Genomic DNA, 16584 nt, shown 5'->3' with positions numbered 1-16584 from the left:
AGATTTGTTCTTCCAAGGCATCAGGGAAGCTCAGGCTGATGACCACAACAGCAATTCTGTTCTCCCAGCCCCTCCAGGGACAAATCTCAGGTGAGTTTCTCTTGGATGGGCTGGGCTGAAAGTTTCATCTTCACTGCTGGGATGGAACAGCCCTGCATGCTCAGGTTACTTGGATCAGGTGGAGAACTGGGTATGGCAACACCGTGGAGAGGAGCAGCCCAGCTGCTGTTCAGTACCTAAAATCTGGCTCCCACATCTCCACACAGCCAATTTTCAGCTCAGAGAGAAAAAACCATGGACAAAACCAGCCCTGTCACCAAAAATGTATCTGCACACAGACACAGGGAACCCCAGCTGCTCTGTGAAGAACTCCATCTCTAAGCTGCTTTCTCACAGCCAGCTCAAGTAAAAACTTTTTTTCCTCTGACCACAACTGCACTTCAAGCTCTCATCAGCCTCACAAGCAGCATGAGGCATTTGTGTTCATACAACATTATTTGAATGTACTGTGAAGTTTTTCCTTAAACAAAAATAAGCCCCAACTGATATCTGCTCCTAGACAGGCATTTCCTGCATTAGTGAGGTTATTCTTATCCCACAGCAGGATCTGAGCCTACAGCTCAAGATGCTGCACTCAAATATCAGTCATTAAAAGCCCTCAGGGTTTCATGCACAGACTCAAAGCACATCTACAAAACACACCTCTGAAACTCTCCTGCAAGCCAGAGCTCACAGCTGAGAGGTTGGAACAATGATTTAGTCTTTTATTAACTTGGATCTTTTTGATCCTATTTCACTAAATCAAACTTTTCATTTAAAGCACTGAAATACAGCAGCAGCTCAAGGCCACACTGTATTTTTTTAAAGTATGTTAAAGGTATTTGACCCAGGGAAAAACAAACATTTAAAAACAAAGTATCATTGCTCTTCAGCTATTTCAGGGTGCCCCACCAGCAAGTCACCAAAACAAAAAGGCAACTCTCACTTCTGCAAGGTTTAACTCCCAACAGGAGACTCTTTGCTAGAGGAAGAAACAAGAATACAACAATCATGTTACAAGAGGCACTGATCCTGGCTTTATTCACTTTAAGATACATCCAACATTGTTATAGCTCACTTGAAATTCAAAATGCTTTTAAAGAAACCAACCATAAAACCTTGATTTTTTTTTCACCTTACAGCGCTGTCAAAGTTTTCAAATAGCAAGTGAGTGACTCCCCAGCAATACTGTGCTCTGTGTTAACATACAAAGGTTAAAACTTAGTAGAAACCCTTCAAGTAGTGGTGTTTGCTGTATTGCCTTCAGAAGGAGCAGCTGCCCTGGGCAGGAGGCTGCTCCCGTCCCGCAGGGCTGTGCTGGGGCCCTGAGCTGCTGCACCTTTCCCTCCCCTGGCACATTTTGGCAACCAGGTGACAACTGTGCCCCTGCTGCACCCAGGGGATCCTTCACTCCCACTGCATCCCCAGCTGGAAGAACTCCTGCACAAATCCCAGCGAGGACAGCACCAGGTGTCCCCTCAGGTCACTGGCACTGCCAGCACAGGAAGGGCGTGGGAAGATCCTGAAGCAAAAAGTGTTAATTTGGAACCCAAATTACTTGGCAGTGGCTCCTGCAAATTCAGGATTTATAGAAGACCGTGTTGCAGCCACAATACAATGACATTTAGACCTATTACTTTTTTTTTGTTTTTTTGCTGCATTTAGATTCTTTTAAAGTGATGAAGAGTGCAGGACTTCAGAAATATAAACGTTTCTCCATTAGAAATTGCAAAATTTAGTACTATGACACTATGAAAACTTACAGTACAGTTTACTGATTCTGTGTTAAGATTCAGCACCAGCCTGGTGCCTGAACTGTCTCAGAGCTATTTTTGCCTAAGTAAGCCTGTGCACAAGGCACCCATGGCTGTACAAGCAGGAGCAGGGCTCATGTTGGCCTGTCAGCCCTGGCACTCTGTGCCTGGTTTCTCTGTTTCACGACAGAATAACTAAAACAAGCCTGTTATGTAAAAGCAAAATAACCTTTATCTTAAAACTTCATTCTGGGTCTTGGACATAGCTCAGTGACATGATCTGCAGAACAACACACCAACCATTCCCAGCAGTGTTTGAAGAGGAAACTGAAGGAAAAATCCAAATCCAAGACACTCACTGTTATAGTATCTTTAATTCATCTCATCTTTTACAGAAGTCTGAACGGATTAAAAAGCACCTCCTTTCCCACCACGCTCCTTACAGTTGGTAAAATATATTCAATGAGCAAATGTATGTGAACAGCTTGAGGATCTGCATCTTGCAAGGATTTCACAGACCAATCAATCAAAAGCCAAAATTTCTTGTGGTTTTTACAACCTCGCTTTAATACAACGGTAAATCCACTCGGATGGCAAACCTGTCCAGTCCCATTCCCCAGAACACTTTGCCAACTGCAGCGCTGGTCAGCAAAGCTAGTTAGCCTTGGCACGGAGCTGTGCCCTCTTGCCTGTGACAGCCTGGAAGCCGGTTTTGATGCTGGCCACGGAGCAGCGCGAGTGGCAGGTCTCGCACTGCAGGAAGTACAACCGCGTGTCCTTCTGCAGGATGGTGTCCGGCGAGCGGCACGTGTGGCAGGTGACGTACTCCTCTGCAGGGACAAAGGGACAGCTGCTCACCACAATCCTTTAGCTACTAACCACAACTGGCACAGGTGTGTTTTAGGAAAAGAACTTTCGCTAGGATTTTTTCTCCTGAGAAGCTGAGATGTAGTGGGATACAGTATGGGTACATGAAGGTAATCTTATCCCCCAAAGAGTTGCAGCTGAACCAATGACTAAACATCAGGCCTGCTCCTAATCTTAACAGGCCACACCTGTAGCCAGTAAGAACAGTGGATTGCTGGAATCTGCAGTCAGATGGTTACTGCAAGAACCAGAACAGTCAGTGCTTAGAGGAGCTGCCTACAAGAAACATCGAGAAGGTACAAAGCTCTATTGATATGGAATCCTTGCACTATAATGATAGTGGAACTCTTGATATATAAGACAACACCAAGAGGCCTCAGAAATGAAATGTAGACAATGATTATCTGCTGCTGTGGAATGCAACAGGTACATTGTTGATTGGTCTCATGGGGTTGGCAGTGTGATGTCATGGTTTGCCTCAGGTTTCTCCCTGTAGATTTCTTCCCCAGGTGTGTCAGTCCCCTCTCCTTTCCCCTCCCAGCACTGTCTGTCAGTCCTGGCATTCCAGAAGGCATCGAGTCATTGGCAGATTCACAGGATGCCCTCTACCCCTGGGGGCATTGGGCCATCCAGGTGTCCTTTGTCCCTTTGTCCCTCCCCTCCTGTCCCTGCTTGGTGGCTCCCTGCCCCTTCCCTGCCCCTCTCCCCGGGGTTAAAGGAGCAGCAACCACGGGCTCAGGGAGTTCTGCTGGAGCTGGTGCTGCATTCAGAGGCCTGTGGGCCAGAATAAAGCTCTGGATCCAAACCCTCCATCAGAACCGACTCCTTTCCTTCACCATCGCCTTAAAGCTCCTCTGGCAGAGGGAAACCTGAGGAGCAGCCCCTGTTATGGGGGGAAGCTCCATCCCAGCACCACCAGAGCTCCTGCAGGCCTGGACTTGTCCCCACGGGCCCAGTGCAGCACCCAGGCAGGCAAAGGTGTCTGTGGGGTGAAACACCACAGTTGACACCTTTTGGTCAAGCAGCAAGGGTCAGATAAGCCCAGGCACGTCCCATCCAGTTATACTGGTATTTAATTCCAATATCATATGGTTGTTTTTAATGAATGGCCAATCACAGTCTGGCTGTCTTGGACTCTCTGGTCAGTCACAAGATTTTATCATCATTCCATCCCTTTCTGTTCCTTGCTAGCCTTCTGAGGAAATCCTTTCTTCTATTCTTTTAGTATAGTTTTAATATAATTTAATATAATATATAATAAAATAATAAATCAGCTTTCTGAAACATGGAGTCAAATCCTCGTCACTTCCCTCGTCCTGGGACCCTTGTGAACACCACCACACCCAATCTGGAGCCATTGGAGTTGCCTGAAAGTGGACAAAGCCCTGTCAGCAGAGCAAGCTGTGCACTGCCAGCTGTGCTGCAGATGCAGGGAGCAGAGCAAGGGCAGGGCCAGGCAGGTGCAGCCCAGCCCTGGCGGCTCCCATGGACACTGAGGGGATGCAGCCCCTGCAGACTCCAGCGTGGGGCTGCTGGCACTGCTGCAAAATCCAGGAAAGGTTTTCACCTTTCACCTTTTCCACAGCCTTGTCCTGATCCCCCTGTGAGCTGGCTCCTCAACAAGGCACTGAGCTTCAGCACAGCAGCAACAACTCAGAGAAAAAATCCAGCAATTCTTTTAGGAGCTGGAGAATCTCTGCAGTTTGCTCTCCATCCAGACTGAATCTGAACTGCTGCATTCTTGTGCAGCCACTGATTTCTGCTCAACATCTCTGCTCAAATCCTTCTCCCAGCCTGGCCTCTCACCTTCTTGGATACTATTCCAGTAATCTGGGTCCCTGCTGCTGCTGCACAGCTGCCTGCAAACACTGCTCAAACACACCCACCAGCTCAGAGGGGCTGTTTGGGAGCAGTAAAATCACCCTGGTTAACCAAGGTGGTTTGTGGTACATTAAGCACTGACACTGTTTTAGTGTTAATAACCTGTACAGATTTGCCACTGGGTTCCCTGAGCTCCTCTGCTGAGGTGTCAGCAGCTCTGGTACTGACACAGCACTAAAGCAGGAGCTTTGTGACACAATCTGAGTCCTCTGACCAGCTGGGGCACAAAAAGTTTTTGGGATTCATTAAGAAACATTCTTTAACCTCATGCTTATGTGATTTCTAAAAGGTACACAGGAGAAAATTCCACTCAGATGTGGACTCAAATCTTCTCTGTTTGTCAGCAAGGGGCACCAGCACTCATTGGAAATTTATACAGTGCTTTTATAGAATATTTTTCTCATAAATTTTGGAACAAAAAAGGCATTTAAACAGACCTTAACACTGCATCTGTCAATTCACAAGTACAACAGACTGTAAAATCAACAATTACTGTTGTTTTCCACAGTCCTCAGCAAAGCCAAGATATGAGGCTCAGATGAAAACAAGCAGTTCTCAAATGCTGCTTTCCCTGGCCTGCTTTAGTGCACCTGTATTTGCATTATTCCATGACAAAGGAAAGTTGTGGCTCCTGAGCCTCCTCCATGGTGGGCACACAGCTGGGGCCCATGGGCATCACAAGGGGCTGAGAGAAACCTGCAGGGGGAAAGGGAGTTCTACTTACTGATATATCTTCTCAAGACATTTTCTATCTGTTTTTGCTGGAATCTTCCTTTGATTACCAGTTGGTTGTTACCATCTATTGAACCACTAATAGAAAAGAGAAAATTAATTATTTGATTTGCAGTGTGAAGCAGTAAAACAAATCAAGAACATCAAGCAAGACAAGGATATATTCTTCAAGAAGAGCACAGACAGAATTGTGTTGTAGGAACAAAAAATGCAAAATCCTGAGGTACTTCAGAGCTACTTCCTAAAGGAAGTTTTGCCCAGGCACAGCCCTCACCTGTCTGTCTCAGGGGAGTGAACAAGACTTGGACCTGGAGTTTCCCTCTGTGCCTCCTCACTAAAATGTTCTCTCCTCAACCACCCAGCACAGCACTGAAGTGCAGGGAGCAAACCCCTCATGTTCCAGCCCATCTATACAGATCTAACCCCAAAAATGTTGTATTTGACAAATATCAATCCTGAGCACACACACACAGCCCAGCAGCCTTACCTTGTACCCAATTCTGCCAACAAAAATGCCAGGAGATGTTTTGGCTGACGATGTAATCTGAAAATAAAGTAAGGAAATGTTTAACCTTCTCCCTTCAGAGAAATTTGGTATTCATACAGGACTGGTAGGGTAAATCCAATTTAAGGGAGAAAGTTTCAAAGGGAGCAGTGCCAGGGGTCTGCACCAAGAGCACACACACAATTATTGAGGACACAAGAAACCTGAACAGTTCACACAAAAAAACTCCCACTGTCCCCAACTCAAAATTACAGCAACTAGTGAAAAGTTTTCCATTAAAGATTTTTCATTCTTACTGTCCCAACCCCTGAGAAAACATTAGTAGCTACCATTAACAACTCCCCTTAGTGTTCCAGGTCCTCAGCAGGGTTTCACCAGGCTTGTTTTCTGGCACACTTTTGATACCCATCAGATCTGCATTCCCAAAAGTGCTCACAAAGAACAGAGCTGCCTTCACATGGCATAATTAAGACAGATATCACTGCAGAAAACAGTGGGAAAACCCTACTGGAGTCCACATCATTTACCAAGAGAACAGTATTTGTAGTCAGCTCAAATTAGAAAGAACTTTTCCCACCCTTCTCCTCGAGGCTTGCACATAAATGTCACTGGTGACCCAACTTGCTTGAACCCAATGAACTCACCAAGTTTCAGCCCATGTACCATTTTTGTAATTTAAATATAAAATTAGAAATTATCTCAAGAAATCATGTTCAGAAATATCTTCTCACAGAGAAATGTAATGAGCTCCCTGACTGAAATAGCTTCCACTCCTGGTTTGCCACTCGCCAGAAAACTCTACAGGAGCACAGAGCAGTGCATCCATCTGCTCTTCCTGGGAAACCCAAAGGGGAAACTTACAATTTGCAGATATCTGTGAAGTTGACAAAAGACGTTTTCTTGGTCCCTACTCTCACAACCTGCGGGGGCTTCATGACAAATTTCCTCTTCTCTCCAGCCACCATGTCTGGGTTCTTCTCCCGCATGATGTTAAAAACTCTGTTGAGCAACTGCAAAAGAAAGAATTCACAGCCATGTGAGAGCTGGCCATTCCTCACAGCACCTCACCTCTAACAGCACTCACAGTGAGTATCAGACCACCTTTGCCCAAGAGCATTTCCCCAGCTGTTCAGAACACATTTAAAGTGTTCTGATCAATGCAAAATCCCAACACTGCTTCCCCCAGGGTTTGTTCTGCCCATGGCAGAGGTTTGAACCAATACTGTCCCCTGTGAAAGTTACTGTGATAGAAAAGATGCTTTTTTATATTATATTTTATATTTTTATTTTATATCCATATTATATTTTATTATTTATATTTTATATTATTATATTTTATTTATTGTTTACATCAATATTATTTTATATTCTATTTATTATATTACATTATTAATTTTATATTATTATATTTGTTATATTTTATATATTATATTATATTATATTATATTATATTATATTATATTATATTATATTATATTATATTATATTATATTATATTATATTATATTATATTATATTATATTATATTATATTGTATGCCTTTAATATTCTGCTCATGATCTTCTCACTACAAGTCCTTCACTCTGAAGTCAGAAATAGGAAATAGGAGCATAAGGCTCTACTGATGCAGATGAACATGGAAAATATGTTTTAAAAGTCTCTGGAACATTACCTCATCATATGTGTAGTCCCTTTCTGAGCCTGCCCACGCAGGTCCTGACTGAAGGCTAAAAGAAATTCCATCATCTTTTTTGCTATCTTCATCCTCAAATGCTGTAAAGAAAGTTTTTGGGGATTAATTAAGAAACATTATTTAACTTCATGCTTTCATGATTTCTAAAAGGTACACAGGAGAAAATTTCACTCAGATGTGGACTCAAGTGTTCTCTCTTTGTCAAAAAGGGCTACCAGCACTCATGGGAAATTTATACAGTGCTTTTAGAGAACATTTTTCTGATAAATTTTGGAACAAAAAAGGCATTTGGACAGAACTTATTCACATACAAGGTGGACTACATTTCACTTGCACCATCTCACTGAGCTAGGTTATACTTGTACCTTCATCCTTCTCCATTATCTCATCTTCATCTGGAAACTTCACATTCTTCTTTTTCTTCTTTTTATTGCCCAGCATGATATCAAGGTCATCTTCAGGTTCTACTGTCTCTGGCACATCTCCTTCAATTTTCAATTCCTGCAAAGAAGCAAGACTGTAGTTTATCCATGTAAACCACAGCCCTAACAGCACCAGCAATAACCCCACTGTAGGGGTGAATGCTGCTGACACCCAACAGCCCTGAAAGCCAACAGGTAGGACTGGAATTCCAGCATGTTGAAGAGAGCTCTATGCCTGCACTACTGCCATAACAGGGCCAGATCTGCACCTTCTGGCTGAACTTCTAGCCAGGAACAAGGTCAGACTGCACTTAAAGGCAGCAGCAACAGCAGGGAACAGAACACCCCTCATGGCAGCAGTAAGGGAAAGCAAAGCTGTGCTACTCTAATTTGTTATCACAATTCTGCACACTGAAAGAACACAGAGCAAGTATTTTGTCCCCTGAGGCAGATCAGAGGAACATTTTCTTCCCCCAAAAGGCAGAATCTGAAAAGGAGGTTTATGCATAACATAACATTTCTCTGTCCTCTTGCTCTCTGGGCTTGCCAGTTACACTGACATGTGATACAAAAACACTACTTGGAATAAAACTTGAGAAGAGTAAAAATATCTTGTACACCTTCTGGAACACAGCACAGTAGCCAATCCTTTCTAAAGAAAACACCAGAGTGAAAACAGGTTTCTTGGCAGATATGTGCACTTCATTTCAAGTGCTGGCCTTCAGAGGACTGCTCTGTGTGTGGCTTCTGACATCCAGTTATCTCTCTAACCCCAAAAGACAATTAACCTTGAGGTTAAGCAGCTCTTCCTGCAGACTGGTGAATCACTTGCTCTTTGTGCAGAGCAGGCAGGGTTTTCCCACTTCTGGACAAACAGCCCAGGCAGGAACAACATGTTCATCAGAAAAAAATGAAAGACATGTAAAGTTCAGTTATGAACTGCACCAAGACACAGTGACAGACTTGAGACAACTCCTGCACTGCCAATCTCAAGAAAATGGAAGCAAGAGAATTTTCAGCCATAGTCAAGTTATGTAAACAAACCTTTACACCTTCTTCTGCTTCATCTATATCAAATATCTTTTTTGTTTTTTTCTTCTTTTTCTTCTGATTGAAGAAATTTAAATCATCCAAGTCATCTGTTGTATCTAAAAAACAAAACCAAAGGATTGCCTAAAGAAGGGTAACTGTAGAAACAGTTCAGACATTAAGGCCTCTAATTGACATCCAAATCTTTAAAACTTCAAAAAATAACATATGAGCAATGATCTGCAACCCCTGTGGATATCCTTCAGGTTTGAAGAGATCATTCCCCTCTGCCCCCAAAATACTGCTTTAGTTTCTGCACCTTCTCACTGTCTTTTGATTCTTTAAATGTTCAATCTTTCTTTCTGCTGCACAAGATAAATTAGTCACTTTTGTCATTAGAGATGCTTGGACAAAAAAAAGAGAAGTGCAGGAGGAAGATACAGTTTCTTTGGTCTGCAGCAGGAGCCAATTTAGCAACAAACTGGATTTAAGTTAATGGCACTGAATTAGGTAATCCTGAAATTACATTGGGCTCAATTTAAGAAGCAAGGTTTTATACACAATCATACACTTACTGAAAGATTCCAAAGAACACTGTGGTTATCACATTCAGAATGGTCCAAACACTAGGAACTCCTTTAATGAGGTCTCTTTTATTCACACCATTGCTTAGTTGTTCAAATGAAAAAGAGCCATAATTGTGGAATTACTGCAACAATTACACGTGGAAGATTTAAAACTTCACACTGCTTTAGAGAGTCTCTTTTCAGTGCTTTACACAAAGGACTGAGTTGGAAAATTGCAAATTCCATAAGCCCCTGGGAGCTTGGTGGTGTCTGTGAACGTGATTCCAAGCAAGAGGCCAAGCTGCCCTGCAGACAGGCAGCAGAGACAACTCACACATCTCTGAACACACCAAGGCTCTGGTGTTCTACTCTGGGATGCCAAATTCTTGTAACTGGGCTTGTAGCCTCCAAACAGCACCTTTGAGAGTTTATCTACATGGATTCACTTTACCTTTCTTCCTGCTATCTTCTTCATCTGCTTCAACATCTTTGTCTTCTGTTGGCTCTGGTTCAACTTCCTTTGTTTCTGATTGCTGAGTCTCTTCTGCTTGTAGGTCTCCTCCTCCTTCCTCATCCAGCATGAAGGGCTTCTTCTTTTTCTTCTTCTTCTTGCTCATAGTAGGATCGAAAATCATCTGTAAAAGTCAAGAGCTCCTTAGCAGCTCAATAATCATCCCCTATTTATTATTTATAACTTTTCCCAAACTGCTCTTCAGCTTCAACCTCAACTGTGTCAATTACAAGGGAAAACTCACAGAGTTCACAGCATCTGCTGCTTTTCCTGTAGTCCAAGTTTCCTGCCACCTATTTATTAGTGCAGCTGAAAACATGTTAAAGCTGTGGCTGTCTGACAGACTGGCTACCATCTCTCTTTTCTGACCATTATGGACTCCAGTTTTGCAGTAATACAGCACCACTCCACACAGAGGACAATTTAACCCCACCAAAGCACATGGTGTGATCACATATCACTTCCACTTGTGAGACACATTGATTCCCAGATTTATTCAAGGCAAGATTTGCCATGAGTAAGAACACTCTGGATGAGGAGGAAACCTAGAGGGGCCTGGTGATAGAGCAAGACCTGCACCAGCTCTGAACACTGAAATGGCAAAGCTCTCATCCTTCTCCCTCCCCAGACTGGGAAACTGAACCTCAGACACCAAGTGATTAAAAGCTGCTAATGAGCTCTTTAGCCAGCAAAGCAGTTTAACTCACCTTGTCTGGCTGTGAAGGCACTAACCCCAGACTCACTTTTAACCTATTCATCATCTGCAGACCTGAGGGATTGATTCCAACACATGAAAGCTTTTTGTTTCACTTCAGACACAAGCTGCCATCCCAGCTGGTCACTTTGTTACACACATCTGCCTGGGCTGCCACACCACAGTGTATATGAAATACAATCATTTTAGACACTTTCTCTGATGTTCCTTGTCCACTAATGGAAGAATGCTCTCACAGAGCTGTACTTCACCATCATGAACACCCTCACTCAGGAAAGAACCAGCACTACACCACAGAGCAGCTCTACACCTTGTTGCCCAGCTACCCCCTGAAGTCTGGTGGTTTTCCTCTCCCCACAACACAACCTTTCCTTGCACTTCTCATTCTCCTACACCTGCTGTTCTTGTGATATTCTTGCCATTTTCTGAAACATCCATGTTCCACACAGGCATTACCAAAGGCATCAAACTGCTCTGGGTGTCTGAAGCACAACATCCCCAAAGCCTGCACATATACCAGGGCCTCCGAGGCTTTCAAGCTGCTGAGGTGGGCCTTTAGTTGCACACACTGTGCTGGAATGATCCTGAAAAGAAAGCCAGAGGGCTTTTCTCTGCTGCTTCCATAGATAGTGGTGTGAATCATGCTGCTGCAATGCACAGAAATCACAGCACGTCCAACTGGTTCCATGTCTGCTTCCTCCTGGACTGCCCAGGCTGCTGGGACAGCAGGAGAGCTGCCTGCATGGCAGGGCACAGCCTGGGATCCAGCACAAGGGGCTGACTCACTTCCAGCAAGATGCTCTCCAAGACTCTGAAGAGGTTTTGATTGTCTCATGTGAGACAAACCTAAGATCATGCCTCAATCAGATGTAACAGCTTCTAAGAAGGAACCAGCCCACCCACCCCAAATAACTCTTTTTGTGAGGGAAAAGACATCTGAACCACCATAAAGCATCTCCCATGAGGAAAAGACACTGGAACCACCATAGAGCATCTCCCATGAGGGAAAAGACATCTGAACCACCATAGAGCATCTCCTGGGAGGGAAAAGACATCTGAAGCACTGTGGGATCTCAGCACCTCAGGACTGAGGTGCTGAGCCACCAGGACCACCCTTGGGGGGCTCAGGAGTCCTGGAATGTTCCAGAAGTGTCTGGTGGCTGCACTTTGATCCTACACGGGAGACGACACCTGTATGAGGATAGGAGGGTTTCACCGGGGTGAATGGTGAAGGGATTGGTTAATTAGAGAGTGAAACACAGGGTTTAGGATTTCTGTACAGGGGGGTTTAGAGAAGTAAGATGGAGGAATTGGGGCCTGTCCTGTGCTTCTTCTTCTCCTCCATCTTCTGTGGTGATGTTGGCACTTTGGGATTGGTCATTACTAAAAGTGCACCGGGCAATAAGGGTGAAAGGTATTGGGGAAAAATGATAAATATTGTACACGTAACTTTGGGTATAAAGACAGGTGACCGCCCGGAGGGCAGGGAGTGTGCTCATGGCTGGCTGCTGAGCAGAGCTCTGTCGGGCCAAGAGAAAATCTTTTAGATAAACAATTAATAAACACCGAGACCGAGAAAAGAACTGAAGCCTCTTCTCGTCCTTTGAAACGCGGCTGCCCCAAGGCCACCCCGGGCCTTTCCAGGCCCTCCAAACAGCCGAAAACCGGACAAAGCACCACAAAGCATCTCTTGTGTCTACAGAGACAGAGTGTCTGCAGCCTGGCCACACTGAGCTGGACACACCACGACATCTCCTGGATGCAGGAGATTGGTTATCAGCATCAAACCCCCGTGGCCTTGAGCAGGGCCACCCCAGCCAGGCTTCTGCACACCCAGCACCTACTCAGAACTTGCACACTCCACATCCTGAGGAGGAGGCCTAAGCCTGAATTGTTTTGTTCACCAAGGGCTTCAACAAGGCCTCAGCAGGAGCCTCAGGTCACATTTGCTTTAACAAGTCATGACATAGATGAACCAGCCTGATAACCCAGCTGCTCATGCTCTGGCTCTCTGAGGCAGGTGATTCCAAACTTTCTTTATTCCTTTTCCCTGCTCAGCACATTGGCTCAGTCTGAACTTTATGACACCATTTAGTGCTGACAAACTACAAAGTTGCAGGTTTTTTACTGAAGGAACCTCAGCCCCCAGCACAAACACAACAAACATGGATGCTTTTCCTGTGTGAAAAAAATTACAAATTCCCATTCTGCTCTCAGAGCCAAATTCCCATATGGGGTGTTCTCCTCTGTAGACCAATGGTTCCTTCTCACATCCATCTCCATATACCTGCTCCTTACTGCAAGTGCCTACACAGTCCAAATCCCAATCTACAGAAAATTAGCAAGTGAACAGAGAGGGGAACAAAATCAAAGTTTCACAGACCAAATGCAACTCAAGACTGAAGGCAATGAAGCTCTGAACTGCTGTGACAGTGGGAAATGGCAGGGATTCCAACAGAAGTCACAAATAAACCTGATTTCCCTAGTCTGAATAAACACAGGCATGTGTAAGAGGCAGACACCACCCCTGCCTTGATCAAGCCAGTTCAGGTGTCCTTACACTGCCTTATGTCCAGGGTGAGGAGCAAAATTACTAAGACCAAGCAGCACTTCAATTTGTCAAAGCACAGCACTCTCTACTGTTACTGCCTGAAGCTTCACAAAACAGCAGGGTTTAAAGAACTTCTAGATCTTCAGCAGGATTATGTAGTTTGTAGGATTTTGAACAAACTGAACAGATGTTAACAGACCACTGCTCCCCACAACTGGGCCTGTGCTGCTCCTGCTGTGCCCCAGCTCTGGGCAGCACTCAGGGATGCTCCCAGCAATGAGTTTCATTCATACACACCTCTGAAAACCTTAAGCTACAGCTCAACACAACGAACTTCTTACCATCTATCCCAGTTTCCAGTGTTAATTTGTCTTCATCCAGCTTCAAACCTCCTCAACTTCACAGGCTTTAAAAAGTTTCACCAACTTAACACCAATATCAAAGTATTTGGCTCCCAGCACCAGAGACCCAGCAGCTCTGGAAGGCACCTGCACTCAGTGCACACCAGCCTGAGGAACAGTGCCAGCTCCACTGGGTTATCTGCCATCAGCTTTATTCTCTGTCACATAAAGCAGCCCAGAGGTGCAGCTTCACTGTGGATCCCAGCAATCACCTCAATGTGAAATTAATCCACTATGCAAGAAAAGCAGTTTTACTGATACAAACTAAATTCAAAGCATGACACTCCATGAACTGTTCCGTGGCCCTGTGATCACCTGAGTAAGACAGCACCTGATGCAAGCATTCCTGAGTGCAGAGAACAGCCCAGACACGAGAACTGCAGCTCCCATGACACATCTAGGCACAAAAATGCAACGTATTCATTCTAGATGTTAAAGCAGCTGAGTAAGTCAGTGACAGCTAGCCCTAAAATAAGTCCTAATTACAGCAGTTCTCCTTTATGACGCAGGACAAGTCTCTCTGCAAGGCCTGAGTGTTCACTTTGCTCTGAAGGAAACAAGCCACACAGGTATTTCAGACAACACCAGAGAGAAGATACAAAGGCAGAAGCAGCCATGGATCCGGCCAGAGCAGCTTCCCAAGGGCTACACCAGCCTGATGAGCGCCTCACACACGGAAAACTTTCCTTTTCCCCATGAGAGCAAGGGAAATGAGGCCAGCAAAGCTGCCAACACAGGGCATTTACAACTGAAAAATTTCTCAGACACGAATGCCTAAACTTCCCCGGTACTGTGCCTAGATAAACACCGCCGGACCCGGAAAACGTTTTGTTATTATTTGCCCAGATGTTGCTATTCGGCTTCAAGGTTAAAACCCGAGATATTAAAGCTCCTAAAGGCTGCGTTTCGCTAAAGAGCGCAGAACACGATGGAGAAGCGGTGGCGGTGCCATCTGCCTCCCTCCCCGGCTGCTCCGCACCAGGGCGGCCGCCGGCAGCACACCGGCAGCTCCAGGCCTTGCCGGGACCGGCGGCCGCACACACAACCGCGGGGGCTCCGGGCAAGGAGGGCCCCGCTCCGGCCCGGCCTGCGCCCCCCGCGCTGCCTCAGCCCCGGCCCGGCGGGACCCCCGCCCGCTCCGGCCCCACGCAGGGCGGAGGCCGCGCTCGCCGCAGGCCTCAGGCCCGGCGCCCACATGGCGGCGGCCCCGGCGCGGCGCGGCGCAGCCCCCGGGCGAGGCCCTCCCGCGGACGACAGCGGCGGTGGCCGGCGCATCTCACCTCGTCGCCGGACATGTTTGCGGCGGGGCCGCGGGCCGGAGGAGCCGGGGTCGCTCGGTGCCGCGGGGTCAGTCCGTGCTCGGCTCTTGCATCAGCGCCGCGCGCCCGCCCCGCGCCTGCGCGCGCCCGCCGCGCCGCCTCGCGCGACTTGCGGCGTTCCCGCGCTGCGCACGCGCCGGGCGGCGGCGGGAGCGCTGAGGGCGGCGCTGAGGGGCGGGGAACGGAATAGGAGCGGAACGGAACGGAACGAAATTAATCCCAGATCCTGCCGTGCTCGCACAGCTCCGTGTCCCAGCACGGAGCGGGCTGGAGGGGACCATCGGGCAGCAGCTGGTCTAAAATCCCAGCTCCGCCAGGGCCATCTCAGAGCACATCGTTCGGGATTGCGTCCAGACGGTTCTGGAATGTCTCCAGTGAGGGACACTCCACGCCCTCCCTGGGCAGCCTGTTCACGGTCACTGCACAGGGAAGAATCTCTTCCTCCTGTCCAGGTGGAACTTCCTGGGCATCGGTCCCTGCCCGTGGCTCTGGTGCCATCGCTGGGCCCCAGGGAGCAGAGCCTGGGCCCTGCTCTGCCCCTCCTGCACACGGGGACAGCCAGGCCTGAGGCCCCTCTCAGCTGGGGCTCCTCTCCAGCCTGAGCAGCCCCAGCTCCCTCAGCCTTTCCTGGGCACCCAGATGCTCCAGGCCCTTGCTCAGCTCCAGGAGCTCCTGCCCCTGCAGTGCTGAGGAGCCAGAGCTGGACCCAGCACTGCAGATGTGCCTCCCAGGGCTGAGCAGAGGGTCTGAGTCCCCTCCCTGATCTGCTGCCAATGCTGTTCCCGGTGTTTTCCAGGATCCCAGTGGCCCCCGTGGCCACAAGGACCCACTGCTGGCTTGTGGAGAGTTCCTTGTCCACCAGGAACCCCCAGGTCCTTCTCCACAAAGCTGCTTCCCAGCAGGTTGGCCCCAGCCTGTGCAGGTACCTGGGACTGTTCCTTGCTGGATTTCAGAAGGTTCCTCTCTGCCTGCTGAGATCCCTCTGAGGGGATGCACAGTGGCCCTCATGGAAGGCATCACTGCCTCATCCAAGCCATTGATGGGCAAGTTCTACAATAGTGGGCCCAGGAGTGAATCCTGGGGGACACCACTAATGACAGGCCTCCAGCTGTGCCACTGTTCTCTCTTGGTGTTGGCATTCCCTTCAGCAAGTCTCCTTTGTTTGCTGAGCTTTTCCTGACCTGCTCTGAACAGAGATCTCCACCATATCCTAAAAGTGAGCCCTTGATGTCTCTAATGGGACATACTGTTGTAAATACCCCATTGTCAGAACATTGAAGGCTTTTTTTGTATGTAAGAATGTACATTCTTCTGCTTTTTAATAAGGTGAAATACCTTTGGAGATCAAGGCTCCTGGGACACAATCAGCTCCTGTGGCAGGGAGCCTCTCCTCACTCTTAAATACAGAATCACAGGATCAATTAGGCTGGAAAAGATCTCTGAGATCATCAAGCCCAAACTATGAGCCATCACCACAGTATTAACTAGGTCATGGTGCTGAGTGCCACATCCAGTCTTTCCTTATGCACTTCCAGGGACAGTGACTGCACTACCTCCCTGGGCAGCCCATTCCTATACCTAATCACCCTTTCTGTGAAG

The 16584-nt window shown here is 46.9% G+C and overlaps 1 protein-coding gene across 1 annotated transcript; it reads right to left on the bottom strand.

The window, feature by feature from the left end:
• Positions 1–1048: 1048 nt before the first annotated feature.
• Positions 1049–15101, bottom strand: EIF2S2 (eukaryotic translation initiation factor 2 subunit beta). Its single transcript, XM_074553834.1, has 9 exons — positions 14947–15101; positions 9940–10123; positions 8938–9041; positions 7837–7972; positions 7451–7551; positions 6640–6788; positions 5761–5817; positions 5266–5351; positions 1049–2623 (listed from the first exon to the last, which is right to left on the bottom strand). Exons 1-9 carry the CDS (start codon positions 14959–14961, stop codon positions 2448–2450), a joined length of 1008 nt encoding a protein of 335 aa, XP_074409935.1. The 5' UTR covers positions 14962–15101; the 3' UTR covers positions 1049–2447.
• Positions 15102–16584: the final 1483 nt, after the last annotated feature.

Source organism: Zonotrichia albicollis, chromosome 17 (assembly GCF_047830755.1).
Source record: "Zonotrichia albicollis isolate bZonAlb1 chromosome 17, bZonAlb1.hap1, whole genome shotgun sequence".
In the NCBI taxonomy this organism is placed as follows: Eukaryota; Metazoa; Chordata; class Aves; order Passeriformes; family Passerellidae; genus Zonotrichia; species Zonotrichia albicollis.
This window is presented reverse-complemented; position numbering and strand designations above follow the sequence as displayed.

What these genes read in the sequence shown, in the direction of transcription:
- EIF2S2 (XM_074553834.1), bottom strand. An exon ending in AAGCAGAAGAAGGTGTAAAG is followed by an intron (nt 7,973 to 8,937) that starts GTTTGTTTACAT and finishes GCTTCTTTGCAG; the next exon opens with GAATTGAAAATTGAAGGAGA. An exon ending in GGGACTACACATATGATGAG is followed by an intron (nt 6,789 to 7,450) that starts GTAATGTTCCAG and finishes TTTCTTTTGCAG; the next exon opens with TTGCTCAACAGAGTTTTTAA.